General features: G+C 31.9%; 2 protein-coding genes across 2 annotated transcripts in view; one reads left to right on the top strand and one right to left on the bottom strand.

The window, feature by feature from the left end:
* The window catches only part of Pde8 (phosphodiesterase 8), a 460,289-nt gene that overhangs the window by 218,319 nt on the left and 225,926 nt on the right, over positions 1–16,044 (top strand). The window contains exon 5 of the mRNA XM_085943675.1: positions 14,211–14,299. Coding sequence (XP_085799801.1) covers positions 14,211–14,299 — 89 coding nt within the window. The remainder of the gene's footprint in view (positions 1–14,210; positions 14,300–16,044) is intronic.
* Positions 2,329–4,638, bottom strand: LOC147074426 (uncharacterized). The gene has a single exon (XM_085943901.1). It carries the CDS (start codon positions 4,636–4,638, stop codon positions 2,329–2,331), a length of 2,310 nt encoding a protein of 769 aa, XP_085800027.1.

Here is a 16,044-nt window from a genome sequence, read left to right as displayed (position 1 = left end):
TTATATACAACAATATCTATTGATAATGGAAAAAATATATACTTAATTGTGCTTAAATTAATTGCACCAGCATTAAATTCATATGAGCGAGTCAGCTTATAATAATTTACATTAATGCCGACTAAAATTTGCAATGTAGATGCCAAAGTGTAATAATTATTCATTAATCATTACACAGAGTTACTGGCACATGTAGGATGATATGATTGACTTCTTAACTCTTGCAACAATATTATTAACTATGGAATAGATTTAATATTATTATCAAGTAATTACAATATTATATTGAAATTAAACGTTTTCACGCGCGATACAAGAAAATTCCTTGGATATTCCTTACATCACATCGGGTGACTGATAATTATTATATATGTATATGTTACACCGAATGTGCGAAATTAACTATTACATGAAATGGGCAAAATTTTGGCTAATTCATGTAATAGTCAAGCCTGTTGCCTTATTCATGAATTAGGTAAATTTTCTGCTGAGTACATGAATTCGCCAGGGTATGGAATTCTTGAACTGTCAACATGACAGAAGAGAAAGTAAATTTAATACGGATGGTTTTATTAGTTATAATTGGACATAATATAATATTATTATTATTAGGTTAGGTTAGGTTAGGCTAGGTTAGGTTAGGTTTTGTAATTCTGAATTAAATTATTCAACTGAATGTCCATTTTGAGGTTAGCTATCAAGTGTCAACAAACTATCACAAACATTCAATCGACCATTGCACGTTTGATACCCAAGCACGAATCGAATCGCGAAAATACTTTTCAATAAAATTCTTCCGTTATCATATTATACTTCTAGATTTTTTTGCGCATAGTAAATGGATATGAACGTCATTGTAGTTATTGATTGGTATATTTTTATATTATAATCAATGACATTTGACACATTTGTTTAGTTTGATTAGTTGCAAAAAACACCACCGGAGCGCGATCATCTATTTTGACCATAGATAATATATGTACATTTAGACCAATGCATGAGCATTTGATATATTTAGTTTAGTTGCAAAAAATATCACCGTAGCGCTACTATCTAATTTGTCCAATACATTAACTAGGCAGAAAAATTACTGCCGAATTCACGCACTCTTCAGATATTTTGTCTAATTCATGAATAAGGCAACGGGCTTGCATTTTTCATGATTTAGGCAAAATTTTGCCCATTTCATGTAATATTCAATTTCGCACATTTGGCGTAACATATATAATTTTCTTTCAAATTTAATTACTTATACTAACATATCATTATTAAAAATTCTGACCCATCAAAACATTTTATTTTTTATGGTGTTTGATCCTTAGAAGATAAAACAAGCTTCCACATAGTTGACGTTTGTATTAACAGATTTTTGTTTTTACGAGATATTCATGTTAGTGACTTGCTAAATATATTAGACCTTCACTTTGGTTCCAAACACACACTGAAAAACAACATGTAATTTTTTGCCAGTACGGAATTCGAGCCCGGGTTATAATATTATCATCACATAACATAACAACACAATAAATAAATAATTCAATTATTGCATCAGTGTCCTTTTGTTAACTTTTAATTTAAATTGCATCAATTTAACAAATAGTTCTCTTCATCGATACAGAAGAAAACTATTATTGTGGGCGCAAACCAATAAATTATCGATTTTAAAAGTATTAATTATTTTATTGTAATTTAAATTATTTTATCAAGTGAAAATATCAATTGAATTAAAACACTTATACTAATTAAATTTTATGCAATTTACTACGGCTGGTATTAAAAATCTACGAGTATCACTTTTGTCCCGTTTGCTTGCCACGCACTCACTTTTTCCCCATGATTAGATATAAATTAGGGTGAAGCACCCAATTATTGGCACTTTAAGGGAACTGAGCAGTTCAAGTTCGCACAGTATTCTATCAATTATCTTTCTAAGTTTCTGATTTAAATAATATGTTTACTTAAGTTTTATTTGAATACTTCCAAAAACACTTTTGTATTGTGCATATGCACACAATTGTGATATTTCCTGAGTTTGGCCTTTATTCCAATTATTGGCATACTTTTTCCTATTATTGACACAACCTTTTCCAATTATTGGCACAGTTAATAGAGATCCAAAAAAGTGTATTAATCATGCAAATTAAACACGTTTTACACTATTATTCATACATTTATTATTAGGTAACATTATTTTTAAAAAACCTCAAAAGAAATAATGATTATATTTAAATAAATTCAGGAACTAATTGAGATCAAAAGATTCTCAAAAAATATTTAGGTGTCTAAAATTAATTACGTAAGTTCTTATGATGTTAACCGCTTAAATATTTAATCATCATCATTTAAAATGGCTTCAAGTTCTTCCAGCGTGTATGATTTCTTACGACTGCTTAAAATTTTATCAAAAGGATCTCTAATCCCATCATTTTTCTTGTCTTCATCAACTATGGGATTTGAGACTTGTTGGTTAACTATTGGCACCAGAGGCTTGTTCAATCTTATATCGGCCAGTACTTTGATTCTTTTCGTTTCGGGTATCATATTCTCTTTTTTTACATTAGGTTCTCTTTCTACTTGACATTCTCTTTTAGTTGTATTTTGCACAGGTCCGAACTGCACTTTCTTACTCTGTTTATTTATTAACGTTGCTGCTGTTTTTTTTGTAAGGTTTTTCTTTTCTCCTTGTTTAGTTTTCACTTCCTTTTGTTTTTGGATTCTCTCCTCTTTTCTTTTCTTGACTTGTTCTTCTTTAAGACTTTTTTCTCTCCGTTTCTGGGTTTCCTTGCTTTGCCATTCGTCTGAAGTTAAGACAAAGGAAACTCTTTCACTTTGTTTAACGCCTTTTCTTTGAGGTGTTTTCGGTTTTACTAAAACGTCACTTAATTTTACAGGGGTTAAATATTCTTTCTGTTGACCAATAATATCCATAATCTCGCATTCTTTAACTACATGTTCTTTGCACGTTGCTGTTAAATCACTTTCTGGAATCTCCATTTCGTTTTTATCTAAAGTAACTAAGTCACTTTCAAACAAAGTTTTGTGTTCTTTTCTTTCAAATTTGTTTTTTCCCATTTCTTCAATAGATTTCTGCACAGTAACTAAATCAAACTGTGAGTTATCAAGGATATCCATAAATAAAATTGGCATCTCTTCTATAGTGATTTCTTCTGTAAGGTTGTCCTCATGTGATATTTCTGATTCTTGGTGCTTTTCATGTTGGAAATAGTTCAAAAGCTTTTTCAGGATTTTTTCACTGTCTATTAGAAAGTCTTCGGTAAGAGTTTGTAAGGCATTCAATTTTTTCTCTCCCACTATGTTATAAAACGTATCTTTTGATAGAGACTTTTCTTTGAAATTGTCATTGTTCTTCTGTTCGGTATTTGAATTTTCAACAGTTTTCTGACGTGCTAGGCATTTGTTAAAATTGATTGCATCACAATTCCATGGACATAAACCGGTGGTTCTAAAACCATTTATATCAGTAGAAGGCTTAATGCCGTTTACGACAGCTTCCTTGAGCACAGGAACAAAATCTGTTTTTGTGAGTGCAGCTAAGGGGTTTTCACGCCTCCACTTCAATACACTTTCTTTCCAAGCTTGCTTAAGTGGCCTGAATGCTGAAACATCGGCTGGTTGCAACAATCTTGTTGCGTTTGGATATAAAGCTACCAGAACTATTTCCAAGCTTTTACACAGTTCACTCACTTCCAGAGAGAGGTGCGTTTTGTGTCCGTCAACAAAAAGTAAAACGGGGAGTTGTCTTTTTGTTTTCAATAGATAAGGGTGTAAAACGTTTTTTATATAATCATAAAATACCTCTGCCTTCATCCATCCCAAATCGCTCAAACCAATACCCCAGTCTCCTGGCACATTTAATGTTATATCCTTAGGTAACCTTTTATTCGGAAATATGATCATTGGAGGCGTGGTATCTCCATTGGCAGAAAACGTGAATAGAACTGTTAGAGCAGATTTGGCAGATGCATGGTCTACTTCATAAACATCCTTCTCACCTCTCATTGCAATAACCTTTCCACTTTTTGGGCATATCTGAAAGTTTGACTCGTCACCGTTGAACACGCGACTTGGATCCGAGAGAATGGTAAAGTAACTGTTGTCTTTTAAGTAGGTTTCAATTCCAATGAACCAGTTTCTTATATCTTGCTCTGACACTGCCGCACTTGATGCTGTGACTGCCTCAGGTGCACGTATACTTAATCCGGGATGACGATGCAAAAAGAGTTGGTACCATTTATTACCAGGTATTCCATCTTTGAATGGATTCTTTCTATTTGCTTTCTTTATGAAATGTGCAACACTCAATTGAACATCTAGTTTTCTTCTAGGGAATCCTTTGCGGCAACAGTCTTTAATCCATTTCACCAAAGTCTCTTCCTCGTTTTTGGTTAATACTGTACTTGGTCCTGGAAGGTCTTGATGATCTACTTTCCGTAACCTGAACTGAATAGTTCCTCTCGGCACATGAAAGGTTTTTGCGGCCAGTTTTTTACTCATACCGCACTTTACAGCCTCAAGTGCTTTTACCAAGTTATCATGGTTGTATATTTTTCTTTTTATTATTGTGTTGTCGAGAGTCTTATTCTTCTCTTTCCTCTTTTTCTTATTAACTGGATCCATTTTGAATACTTCAGTCTGAAAATAAAGACACAAGCTATAATTTAACCCTATTATTGGCACAAGCCAAAACCAATTATTAGCATGGGGCTAACATTTGGAAAAAACGAGTGTAACACATTTTTATCAATGGAATTACTTAGAGCCTTAATGATATAGGCTATAGAAATTAAAATCTGTTAAAAATAATACTTTATCAAAATAACCAATTATTAGCACATGTGCCAATAATAGGAAAACTACTCAATCACGATACCAAATGTTGGCACCCTTTAAACAAAGACAACGAACAATTAACCTTAAATTAAATTTTAAATTCAAATGCCTGGCTCTATCCCGCAATCATTTAAATCGTCAGTTTATTGATAAACACTTAGATGTAGACAAAACAGCAAGGCTATTGAAACATTTTCTTACCGTGGCACAAAGAAAATGGCGGAAAAAATCACAAAACACAACAGAGCACTTTTGACGCACTATTTTCCCGCTATTTTGTTAATCCTGGTGTGATGAATGTTGCTTGTCGTAAACAATATTAATTGCTGAACACATTTTTTATACTTGCAAACTTAACTATGCTCACATATCTTATATTCTTACGTTTACTTGAAGGGTGCTGATAATTGGTGGAGTGCCAACAATTGGGTGCGTCACCCTAATAAATATATTGATTTTTTAATAATTTGCATCATTATCATATTTCAATTATTATACTGTGGTTGCTTATAAAAAAATCTATTTTACCACGTTTTTCTTAGCTCGGATTCTTGTTTTTCCGATGGTTGTTTATCCAGTACAAATCTTGCAATCGATTTTTAACTAGCTTCCCGACTAGCTAGACATTTTAAACTTTTAGAATATATCAGAACACGATGCCAATGTATTATTTTAATACTTTTAGCCATCTTTAAGTAGAATTGAATTCATTTTCAGTTAATTCTGTTTTGTATGAAAAGTTATTTCGGAAGAAATCCGTAATCCAATCCATTATTATTGGTTGCTAAGGGGGTGGTCCTAGCAACTAAATTATTAATATAAAAGTGCGATACTATGGAAATTAAAATGACATTTCAGTAATCTATATTTGTTTGTTTGTTGCAAAATAGCAAAAAAATGATTTGTTGACTGAATGATTTGATGTATGAAAATGATTTGATGCCTTATTTGTCCTAAATTATTAATACATAGAATTGTCAAGTTTATATGATCCAACAGAAAATTTAAAAACGTGCTATAAAAAAAGTTCTTTTTATCTTGTAATTATTTTTAAATTATTACGAAACACGGGACTTATTTTGTTATATTGACGTTATTGTTTCAGTGGTTGTTGCGGACTACATTACGTACATTATTTCGAATTTGAAATCTTCTAATCAATGAGACATATTTAATTAGTTTTACACCATTTACGGATGGACAACGTCTACCTGTACTGACTGTTCGATGACGTATGTTTTATTATCGACCTAGACATTTCGAGACAGTTATTTTCATTTTCTGCCGATATATTTTACTATAACACCCGAATCCCATTTAATGGGTGTAAATTATTAGGATATTATGCAGTTGCAAGAACCCAGAAGAAATATTTAGCAAAAATTCTCGGATTGTATTTTAATAGGTACTAGAATCTTTTGTGATTCATTATTATTTGGTTTGAATTCAAATTTGGCTTGAGTTGTAGGTCAAAGAGATTTGTAAACAAATTTCATGTTAAGCCCTGGGAGATTACAGCTGTACTCTGAGTGACAGATGCACTCTCAATAATTGGAGTTGCGATTGTATTCCAGTCAATGTTATGTGTCAGATTGCGTGATGCGATATTGCCTTCTGACTAATAGTATCGATTTTCAATACAGAAAATCTTATAATTAATTTATATTATTATTATCTACTTTAAAATTAATATTCGCTGTATGCATTGATACACCAAAGAGTTTCCGCGTGTATTGTTGATTTAGCTTAAATGCAAGTTTTCACAGTATTATACAACGTAATTATGTCCGTGGATCTAACTTTTATTTGGTTTACGCAGGGTTTAATTGAATTTCAAAAATTTACAAACATTATCTGCAATAATTTGTAGTCTTAGTGAAATGAAAATAAATACGTTTGACTGACAAAGTTTAGTGTGCACTATTTATGTCGAATCTTAACAACCTAACCTCCACCCTTCGCCACTGATATACTTTAAGATGCACTGAGTTTATTTCATTAGTATCTCCTCTAAGTATTGTCAATATTGTATAGTAAGTGTATGAAAAGGGGACAAATGATAAAATTTCTAAGTTACATTTTAGTAGAGAAGACTGTATAGCAGTGGTGAAGGCTCCATAGTAGGCGATTATTTAAAGCCTAGCTTGTAAGAAAAATAGATCTTCAAGTAAATAATTTAATTTAAAAATAAATAAATACACTGAAAGATCAATCCAATTGAGAGTCATCTATCGTCAGAATTTAAAAAATTATTAAGGTTTATAACCATATAACCAAAACTAGCGCCGCCTGAATTCAACCATATTATGAATTAATTAGATCCATTTTCCAGATCTGTTTTGTATGACTTCAGTCTCGTGGCGCCGATCACTGTCTGGCTTTTTATTCCGAAATCATAAGTTGTTTAGTTAGCATTTACATCTGCTAGGGCACTTTTATTCAAAATAATTATTAATAAGATAATTTAAAAAATAATTTCTATGGGATTCAATCACATATAAATATTGATTGTTGTTAAAAATATAAAATAATTTATTTCGCGATTTTTATTTATCAATTATTTATACCAACGTTTGTGTTTTAAATATAGGAGTATTTTAAAATGTCTAGTTTTACGGGTTAAATTATAAATTGTAAAGGAACATATTATACACAATAACGGATATTTTCAAAGATGATAGGTAATATATTTTGAGCGTATGTTACGTTTATAAATGTTTAGGAAAATACATAATTCAAACTAATTGCTTAATTATAAACTAATTATATCAAACTAATTGAGCTTTTGAAATTTCATCGATTTAGTGTACCTATTTATCAGTAGTAATATTGGGGTATGTTCTTATTTCCCGTAAATATATCTGACAAGCGTGGTTACTCCACAGCCTACCTCTTTCGAAAAGTCACCCTTCGCCACTGCTGTATAGTAATTATTGGGGTTATATCTGTTCCTGATAAAATCATTGTCTTATGTTAAAACATTTCTTGAAAGAAAATGTAGTGATGTCGATATTTTTTCTCCTAATGGACTCTACAAAGCAACTGTTTTGTAACAGCATTTTATTTATTTCTATGGTTTTATTGAACGCCAGAGCTTTCCGGTTAACGCGCTATGCAGCTTTAAGAGTTAGCAGAGAGCTTTTAGTGTAATCTTGAATTTACTATCTACTTTTAACTTTTAGTTTATAATTGGCGTTTACGTACTCTAATATAATAGTTTTAGCAAAGTTTTTATTAGTTCTACAATTGAATTATAGATACATACTTATGGTGTAAAACTTTTTCACGTGCGGTTGAGTGAATCCCGCTGACGTGTAACGCAAAATAAACGATTGTTGTGCACCATGCTATTCATGTCACTGAATATAATATTTTGTTTATTTGACAGAATTACAGCAAAATCAGCCGCACAACGATCAAAAACTAATGTGAAATGAAACGTGCTGCTACGCTTTCTATGAATAAGAAAACTTTGTATTCAAAAATGGAAATCAATCATCGTCAACCTCAAAATGTTTTTTTATACTCATATTTTATAAATAAGTAAGTAATTCGAAAAAAAAGATATTTTAGTAAAAATGAATATAATTGAATTCTTATTTCTTTCGACCATGTCCAATCCTAATAGGATCATATGGGCCTCCACAGAGTAGAGGTTTGTATTAACAGATTTTTGTTTTTTACGAGAAATGGATGTCAGCCACTTGCTCAACCTATTAGGTCCATACCCTGACATACACAAATTGAAAAACAATTTTTGTACTTTGCCAGACCCAGGATTCGAACCTGGGACCCACGGCATTATAGTACAACGCTTAAGCCGCGCAGCCACCGTGGGTGAATTGAATAGAGTATTTTTCCTTACTGGAGAAAAATTCACAAGAGAATTTGTAAAAATAACTATTTGATAATATAGATTATATAGAATATCGCATACATTTTTCTACGCGTGCATGATTCAATTTGTGACGTATATTATATTTGTTTAGGGGTATACGCGCATGGCTAGAATGGCTCAAATATAGCGTACCTACGTTAAATTTTAATATCTATACAGAAAACGTTTTCAACTGGTTTTAATAATATTATAACGAAGTTGATAGCGAGTGTATTCTTATAAACATACATTGTTTTTATCCTTTTTTGATTATTATATTGATATTTCAGTACGCAAGTAAAATTTGTGTATTAAAAATTTTTGTTTTGCCCACTTGGCACTTAAAATTTCTTTGAGAGCTATAACTATATCTACCGAATTAGTTTTAGTTACATTTTTTCAGTGTTTCTGTCAAAATTCTGGTTTGAATAATTTTTTCATTGACTTCGCTTATTCTACTTACAAAAATAACTTTACAATTGATAATCCGCTGGTTTAATGCCCCAAAAAGTTTTTTTACATAATATTATTGGTAATTTTGTTATAGTATGTGTCCCATAAATGAAACATTATATCGCAAAAGAAGTTATATAAATAAAGCTTACTTATGAAAAAGTTCAGTATCTACATACGAATAATGCATATATGTATAAACTCATGATTCGGTATGATGAAGGGGGAGGGGGGGACATTGCACATTATTTTATTGTTTTATTACTAAGACTACTTATAGTTTTGACTTTTACTATTTCTGTATATATTCAGTAGATACCACAACCGGATTTTTTGCCTCCAAGATCTATCAGCTTTGTCTAATATGTAGAATCTCCGACTTGTTTGTGTAGCGAACTACAGGATGCCGATCACATATTGTGGTAGTACTTATCCCCATATATGGTTAAAAGGGAAGAGTTTATCAAGTCGGTCTGACCCCCAGTTTGTCCGGTCGGCCATTGCGACTTTGTATCTACGAGGGAAAATTTCTCAGCTTTCAAAAAATTTGCGATATTTTACGGCGAGCGAGATGATATTTTCTCATCGAGGATTGACCGTAATTTATTACTCTCAGCAGACTATCGACAGGCACCTAACGTATATAACGCCACGGTATACGCCTGCTTAGCGAGAATGGAGACGTGGCGGGTGGTGGAGGGAAAATCAAGTAGCTACCTACTTATACTCTGCATTGGAACAGAAATGTGTGCAGTTTTCATAATATATTCGCGAAGTTTTATCGATGTGACGATGTACCTAACAATGTTTTAACTATTGTCGAACAAGCACTTCTTATCCACGTGTTAAAACTGTGAACGAACAAGCCCATCGCACTTCCGTTTTTAAACGAGGAACGCCCCTAAATTTATCATTTCATTTTACGCTTCCGCAGTGTACGGATATAATATATCCGTTGATCCCATGAATTGATATCAATTTACGTAATTTGATGTTTTTTATAAAAAAAAAATATGTCTACAACGATCAGGAGTGATATTAAAATTATTATTATTAAACTTTTGGTTTATTGCGAAGAAGAAAAGGAGTCGCATCTAAAAATAGAGCCGATACATCGTTTAAACACGCGTTGCTGCCTTGACAGGTAAGTCATATAAATGCGAGTATAGCGACTTCCGGTTATCGATAAGATCTTGTTGTTGGACAGTAAAGTGTTTCTGTTCTTTTCATAATTTTCATTATCAATTTGAATACATGAAATACAGGTAAGTAATGAATTATGAATTTACAGTAGATTTTACATTGAAATACTATTTTTCCTCAACCGTGTATTATCTATTTCTCAATATTCATATTTTAAACAGGTAGAATATGCGGTATCGTGTTCCGATATGACTTTCGCTTGGAAAGCCTCATTCAGTGAACTTAGATGAAAGAACTTTCGCTTGAAAAGTTTTTTAGGTCGATCTCTTCGACCCCTTACTACATACTTTCCTTAAGGCATTCTCGTCATTTCATTCGGCGCGGCATGGTTAGAAGCAGTCATTCAAATATGACGTCACGATTTTAGAATTTCTTGCCGTCGGAATTTGACGTCACAGGTGAGAATCCACATCAGCCTCGTACACAAAAAAATAGTATTTAATTTTAATGTTGATAATATTCGCGCATAACGAATACGAAGTAATCGTCCGCATACTCTGCAATTCAATGCGTAAGGCATTGACTACTAATCTTGAGGTTTGGGTTCTATTCCCGGTAAGGTCGCAATACATAATTATTAACCAATTCTTCTTGTTTTGCTATTCGCAGATGATCTTAAACTTTTTCGAATTATTGAAACCCCATTATGCTGTGCGATGATGCAGTCTGATCTAGATGCTATCTCGCAATGGTCTATCTTGAATAAACTTGAATTCGCTACATCCAAATGTAATATTATTTCATTCAGTCGTTCAAGGCACACCTTATTGTTTCCATACACATTATCTGGTATAATATTGAGTAGGGTAACGGAGATAAAAGATTTGGGTGTATTGTATGATGCTTCAATCAGCATATTCTTAACACAGTACTAGATCAAGCAAAATGCTTGGTTTTCTTATGAGGGTTTCAAAATCATTCGAAAACGTCCGAGTGTTACGTACGTATCCTATACGTATCATTTGTGTTGAGTATTCTTGAATACGCCAGCAGTATTTGGACTCCTAATGGTCCATCCACACAATTAAGTTGGATCGAGTCCACAATAGATTTCTTAGATTTCTCTACTTAAGAACATACGGGTTCTTTCCTTGTGATAATGATAATAAAATGAATTTCCCGACTCGTTTTCTTCTGGATATGCTATCAATGCAATCCATGTCTACCGGAAGAGTTCATTTACAATCCGTATATACTGGCAAATATTAATTTTCATGTTCCCACCAATATAACTCGTAGCTCTACGGTCTTCAAGATACCTCGTCGCAGGACAGATGTTATGTTTCATGATGCTGTGTATCGTGCAATTAACTTATTTGATGGCACCACGAAGGTCGATTTATTTTTTAATAACTATATAATGTTTGTGGACGTGTTAAATAGGTTAAATTTATAACTGTATATATTATCATGTTTCTTTAATATTTACATATACATATGCTGTCTTTTCTACTTTCTTGTTATATTAGTTGTCATTTGTAATTAAGATATTTTTATAATTTTGTATTTATTATGTATTATGGCGCATTGGTCAATCGCTGTAATGCCGTAATACTCTTTTTTCTAAATAAATAAATAAATTATAAATGTGATTTTCTCAAGCATTGATGGTTTTATGAATGTTTCCCTACTGTATTCAGTACCTTTATGGTAATATTATTAAAGGCATTATTGCACGGCTAAGGCCTATTGGAAAGGTGATAGCCTAGATTTTTTTGGGCAATCACAGTCCCATATTATGTGATGACTTATCTGATATACGGTAATTAAAATATCCAATGATATAATACCATAATATATATTGTTGCCGCTCTAATATCGTGAATTAAATAATTATTATCTAACAAAATTTAAGAATATATAATTCTTCATTGAACATACATAACCTAAGTAAAGCTTCATGAATATATTATTATAAAAATTATATAGAAAATTTTAGCTAAGTTGGATTCGAACGCATATCTTTTGGTTGCTGGGCATGGGCTATACTCGTCTTTTTTTCAATCCTCTTATGAAACTCATATTTGTTTTGTTCTCTTTTATTTATTTAAAAAAGACACATTGGGCACATGACAAATAATTAATTTAAGATGTTCACAACATGACATTTAGAATAAAAAGTACAGGTAAATCAATTTAATAGAGAAATAAAAAAACAACAATAATTCAAGAAAAATACAGATTAAACAATAAAATAGAATTTTAAAAATAAAATATAAATTGCATCGCCAAAATATTCTATATATCTAGGGAGTGCATTGACCAGCCGCACAGCCCTCGCTATTGGTTAGCCTGGCATGAGGAAACATCTTTCACTATACGATGTCCATCATGCACTTTACTTTCCGTACCTACATTTTATTGACAGTCCTAATTTTGAATGTGTGTCTGATTGCTGGAGTACCCCCTGGTTGATCACTTGGTATTTAGGCATTCACGGAAAGTTATTCGACATATCTGAATACATTATTCAGGCGAACAAAAATACTCCAACCCAGCTTTGATCAGCGTACAATCTCATCTTTTCATTTGCACAAGTAAATTCTCATAAATGATGTCAATATTAAATGATCTGACATATATGAAAACATCGTTAAAAATAATATCGTTGAAAATGGATGCAAGTAGGCGAGAAGTCTTTGATCGTGTTTTATTCTGTGGCGTACTAAACGAAATGTTTCCACAATAAATTTCTTCAAAGAATCGCTAGTAACTCAGAAGAGTAAGTATCTTTTAAAGCCGAATAAACAACCAAATTTATTTATCATTAAAATGTTAATTATTTCAACTAAACATGCTTCTCTACGTCATGAATATTTATTTATTTTTATATTTATTTTTCCCTGCCACAAATTTTATTATGAAAGACATCTTTTCATACGTAAATGTTGTTAAATATAAAAACTTCAAGTATGTTAATAATAATTATCATTAAATGTCCCCCCTTAAACGCGGCTAGCGGATGATTTCCTGCGACACAGAAAGAATAATGTTTGAAAGTTAATATAATAGCAATATTCTAATAGACTGTAATTTGGGATTGGATGTGTAGGGTAGACTGGGGGACTCCGGGCACTAACCTTTAGTCCTTGATGGGCAAAATAAGTCACTGACGCATACATTGTTTAGTTTGTAGTCACAACTTCGTTCCGCGGCCTTGCGTGTGCGGATTATTAGTATAATTATTAGTTTTAATTGAATTTAGTCTTGCTGGTTGCCCAGGATAAACATGATTTTTAAATGGTTTATGCGGGAAATAAGACAAAATTGGCGCAAACATATTATAAATACAAAAAACAACTTTAGTACAATCGATTATGTCATTTATATTCATTAAAGTTGGAAAAATTGGGTACGGTTACATTGTCACCGATTTCAATCAGTCACACTCACGTGAGTCTCAGGTTGTATTTATTTTAGGTAACCCTACAACCGTGTTTTATATATATATATATATATAAATAACCATGACTTTGCTTTTTCATACAAGGTATTCCTACAACCGTGTTTCAATGTTGTGTAACTGTAAAATATCACCGTACTTATTTCTTAATAGTACTATAATTTTCTAAGTAGATATAGAAAAAACTAATAGATATAGAAAAAGTCTAAATGGAAAGTTTTATTTTTTGTCGAAATCCGTTTTCGGGAGGGAGGAAGGGGGAGGAATTATATTGGGATAGAAAGCTAAAAAAGCTCTCGATATATTTAAGATAATGCTTCTTTGTTTGCTCCCTTTTTCTTTGACTTTTCCGTCTTGATTCTCTAAACACGCTAGTTACCCTTTATTATCACATGAAGATGATGTTTTTTCTTTTTTTTCCAGGAAGTTCTGGTGGATCTCCGGGTGCTAGATTGGGCCATCGAAAGTCATCCCTAGCCCTGACACCTGAAGATGAGCCCCTTGATATAACGGTAAGAGCTTGTATTTTTAATAAAGTTACGAGATTATTTTTATTTTTTGATTTTTGCATTTGACTGAAGTTATTTACGGTATTCAAAAATCATTTTTTACATTAGACTTGTTATATCGTATAATGTGTACCTAAAGTTTGAAATTCTTCTAATTTTTATAGCCTGAAGCCTATATTTTCAATATTACTGTTTTCTTACTCGATTAGCGAGTTTTGAGACCCAGAAATCTTAAATTTATGCCAAATTTTCCAAATAAGCATTTGGTCTCTGGTACATCCCTTATAGGATATAAATGGATAACTTACATAGTTTGACGAAAAGATACTTGTTGGACTGATATAGTCATCCAGTTGTACATAGAAAGTATCAATGAGCAGCAAAGCAATTTATGGGACCGAAAGGTGCTATCAAAGGCCTGAATAAAAATGAACCATAAGTGCGAGTGAGAAAGCATTCGGCTTGCTTATATTTCCGCAATATGCGTTAGAGTAAGATAGAATTTCTACGGCTGAATTAAATATTTCTTGTACACGTCGCCAGTATTGGTTCGAATAACTCCATTTATACTAAAACTGCGAGCACGTATTGCTGGAATTTATTGTTGTTGTGTCAAATATAAAGTTAGTATTATATTTAGTTAATTTAGTAGAAAATATGGTTAACTATGTTGCGATTAAATTTTGTAGCCGTACTGAGAAGCAACATGATGGTATAACAGTTCATATTTAAGTTAATAATAATAATAAAAACCGAGGTTCTACCGTGCGTCATATGCAAGAAACACGGTTTCATTTTCCGAACAATACACACTCTCTTTTTATTATTACTCTGAGGTCCTATCAGTTTAAATCGGCATTCATTCAGCAGTGGATTGATCCATTCCGTTGATGATGAATCTCTAAGATTCAAGCTAAGCTTTGAAATGTCAATTTTTGACATCTTCTGAAACTAACGTAGCATAGCGCCTCATTAATTTATTATTTTGACGAATGCATTCATAATACGATTTTGCTCGTATGATTTTACTCGTATTTTGGATGTAATAATTTCACTTTTATGCTTAAAACCATTCATAAATCATTCATTCATAACACTTAAAATCTATTCATTAAAATTCAATTAAGTTGTAATATAACAACCTCTTAACCAGATATTTGAACGTCCTAGTTTGTAGTAGTAATTTATCGATCATAATATTATATAATATGAATTGAAAATAATTATTTACTTGTAGTTTAACGACACTTATATCCTGGCACTGTAAATCAAAATAACACGAATTATTTTTAATTTCATAAATAATATTTATGATTGACAGCTGTTTTCTATTTTCAACCGAAAGCATCTTTTGGGCCAAATTTTATACTATTTTTATATAATATCATATTTTGGTATCTGCACAATGTGATTCACTGGTGACATTTTTATTTAGAGCTAGTATTTCAAATCTCACGTTGTTAGGTGAGATCAGAGACCAGTCAGTGTCCGGTTCGGTTTCTCATATGAAACACTACACAACAATGCGTTGGCCGTGTGCAGGGAAGAATTGGACAATTTCTTAGATTTACTACAGTTTATTTAATTAACACATTCATAATTGATTTAATTAACATGTGCCATAATAATCGTCAAAAATGAAGAAACAGTCATTTTCGATCTCGAATTTTCGGTGGGTAATTAAGATTCGAATTATAAAATTATATGTTTAAAATTATACTATGGTTTGAGCCCAGTATCGTTTGAAA

The sequence above is a fragment of the Rhyacophila brunnea genome, unplaced genomic scaffold (assembly GCF_057557595.1).
Source record: "Rhyacophila brunnea isolate RB1 unplaced genomic scaffold, BYU_Rbru_1.0 scaffold_16, whole genome shotgun sequence".
Classification (NCBI taxonomy): Eukaryota; Metazoa; Arthropoda; class Insecta; order Trichoptera; family Rhyacophilidae; genus Rhyacophila; species Rhyacophila brunnea.
This window is presented reverse-complemented; position numbering and strand designations above follow the sequence as displayed.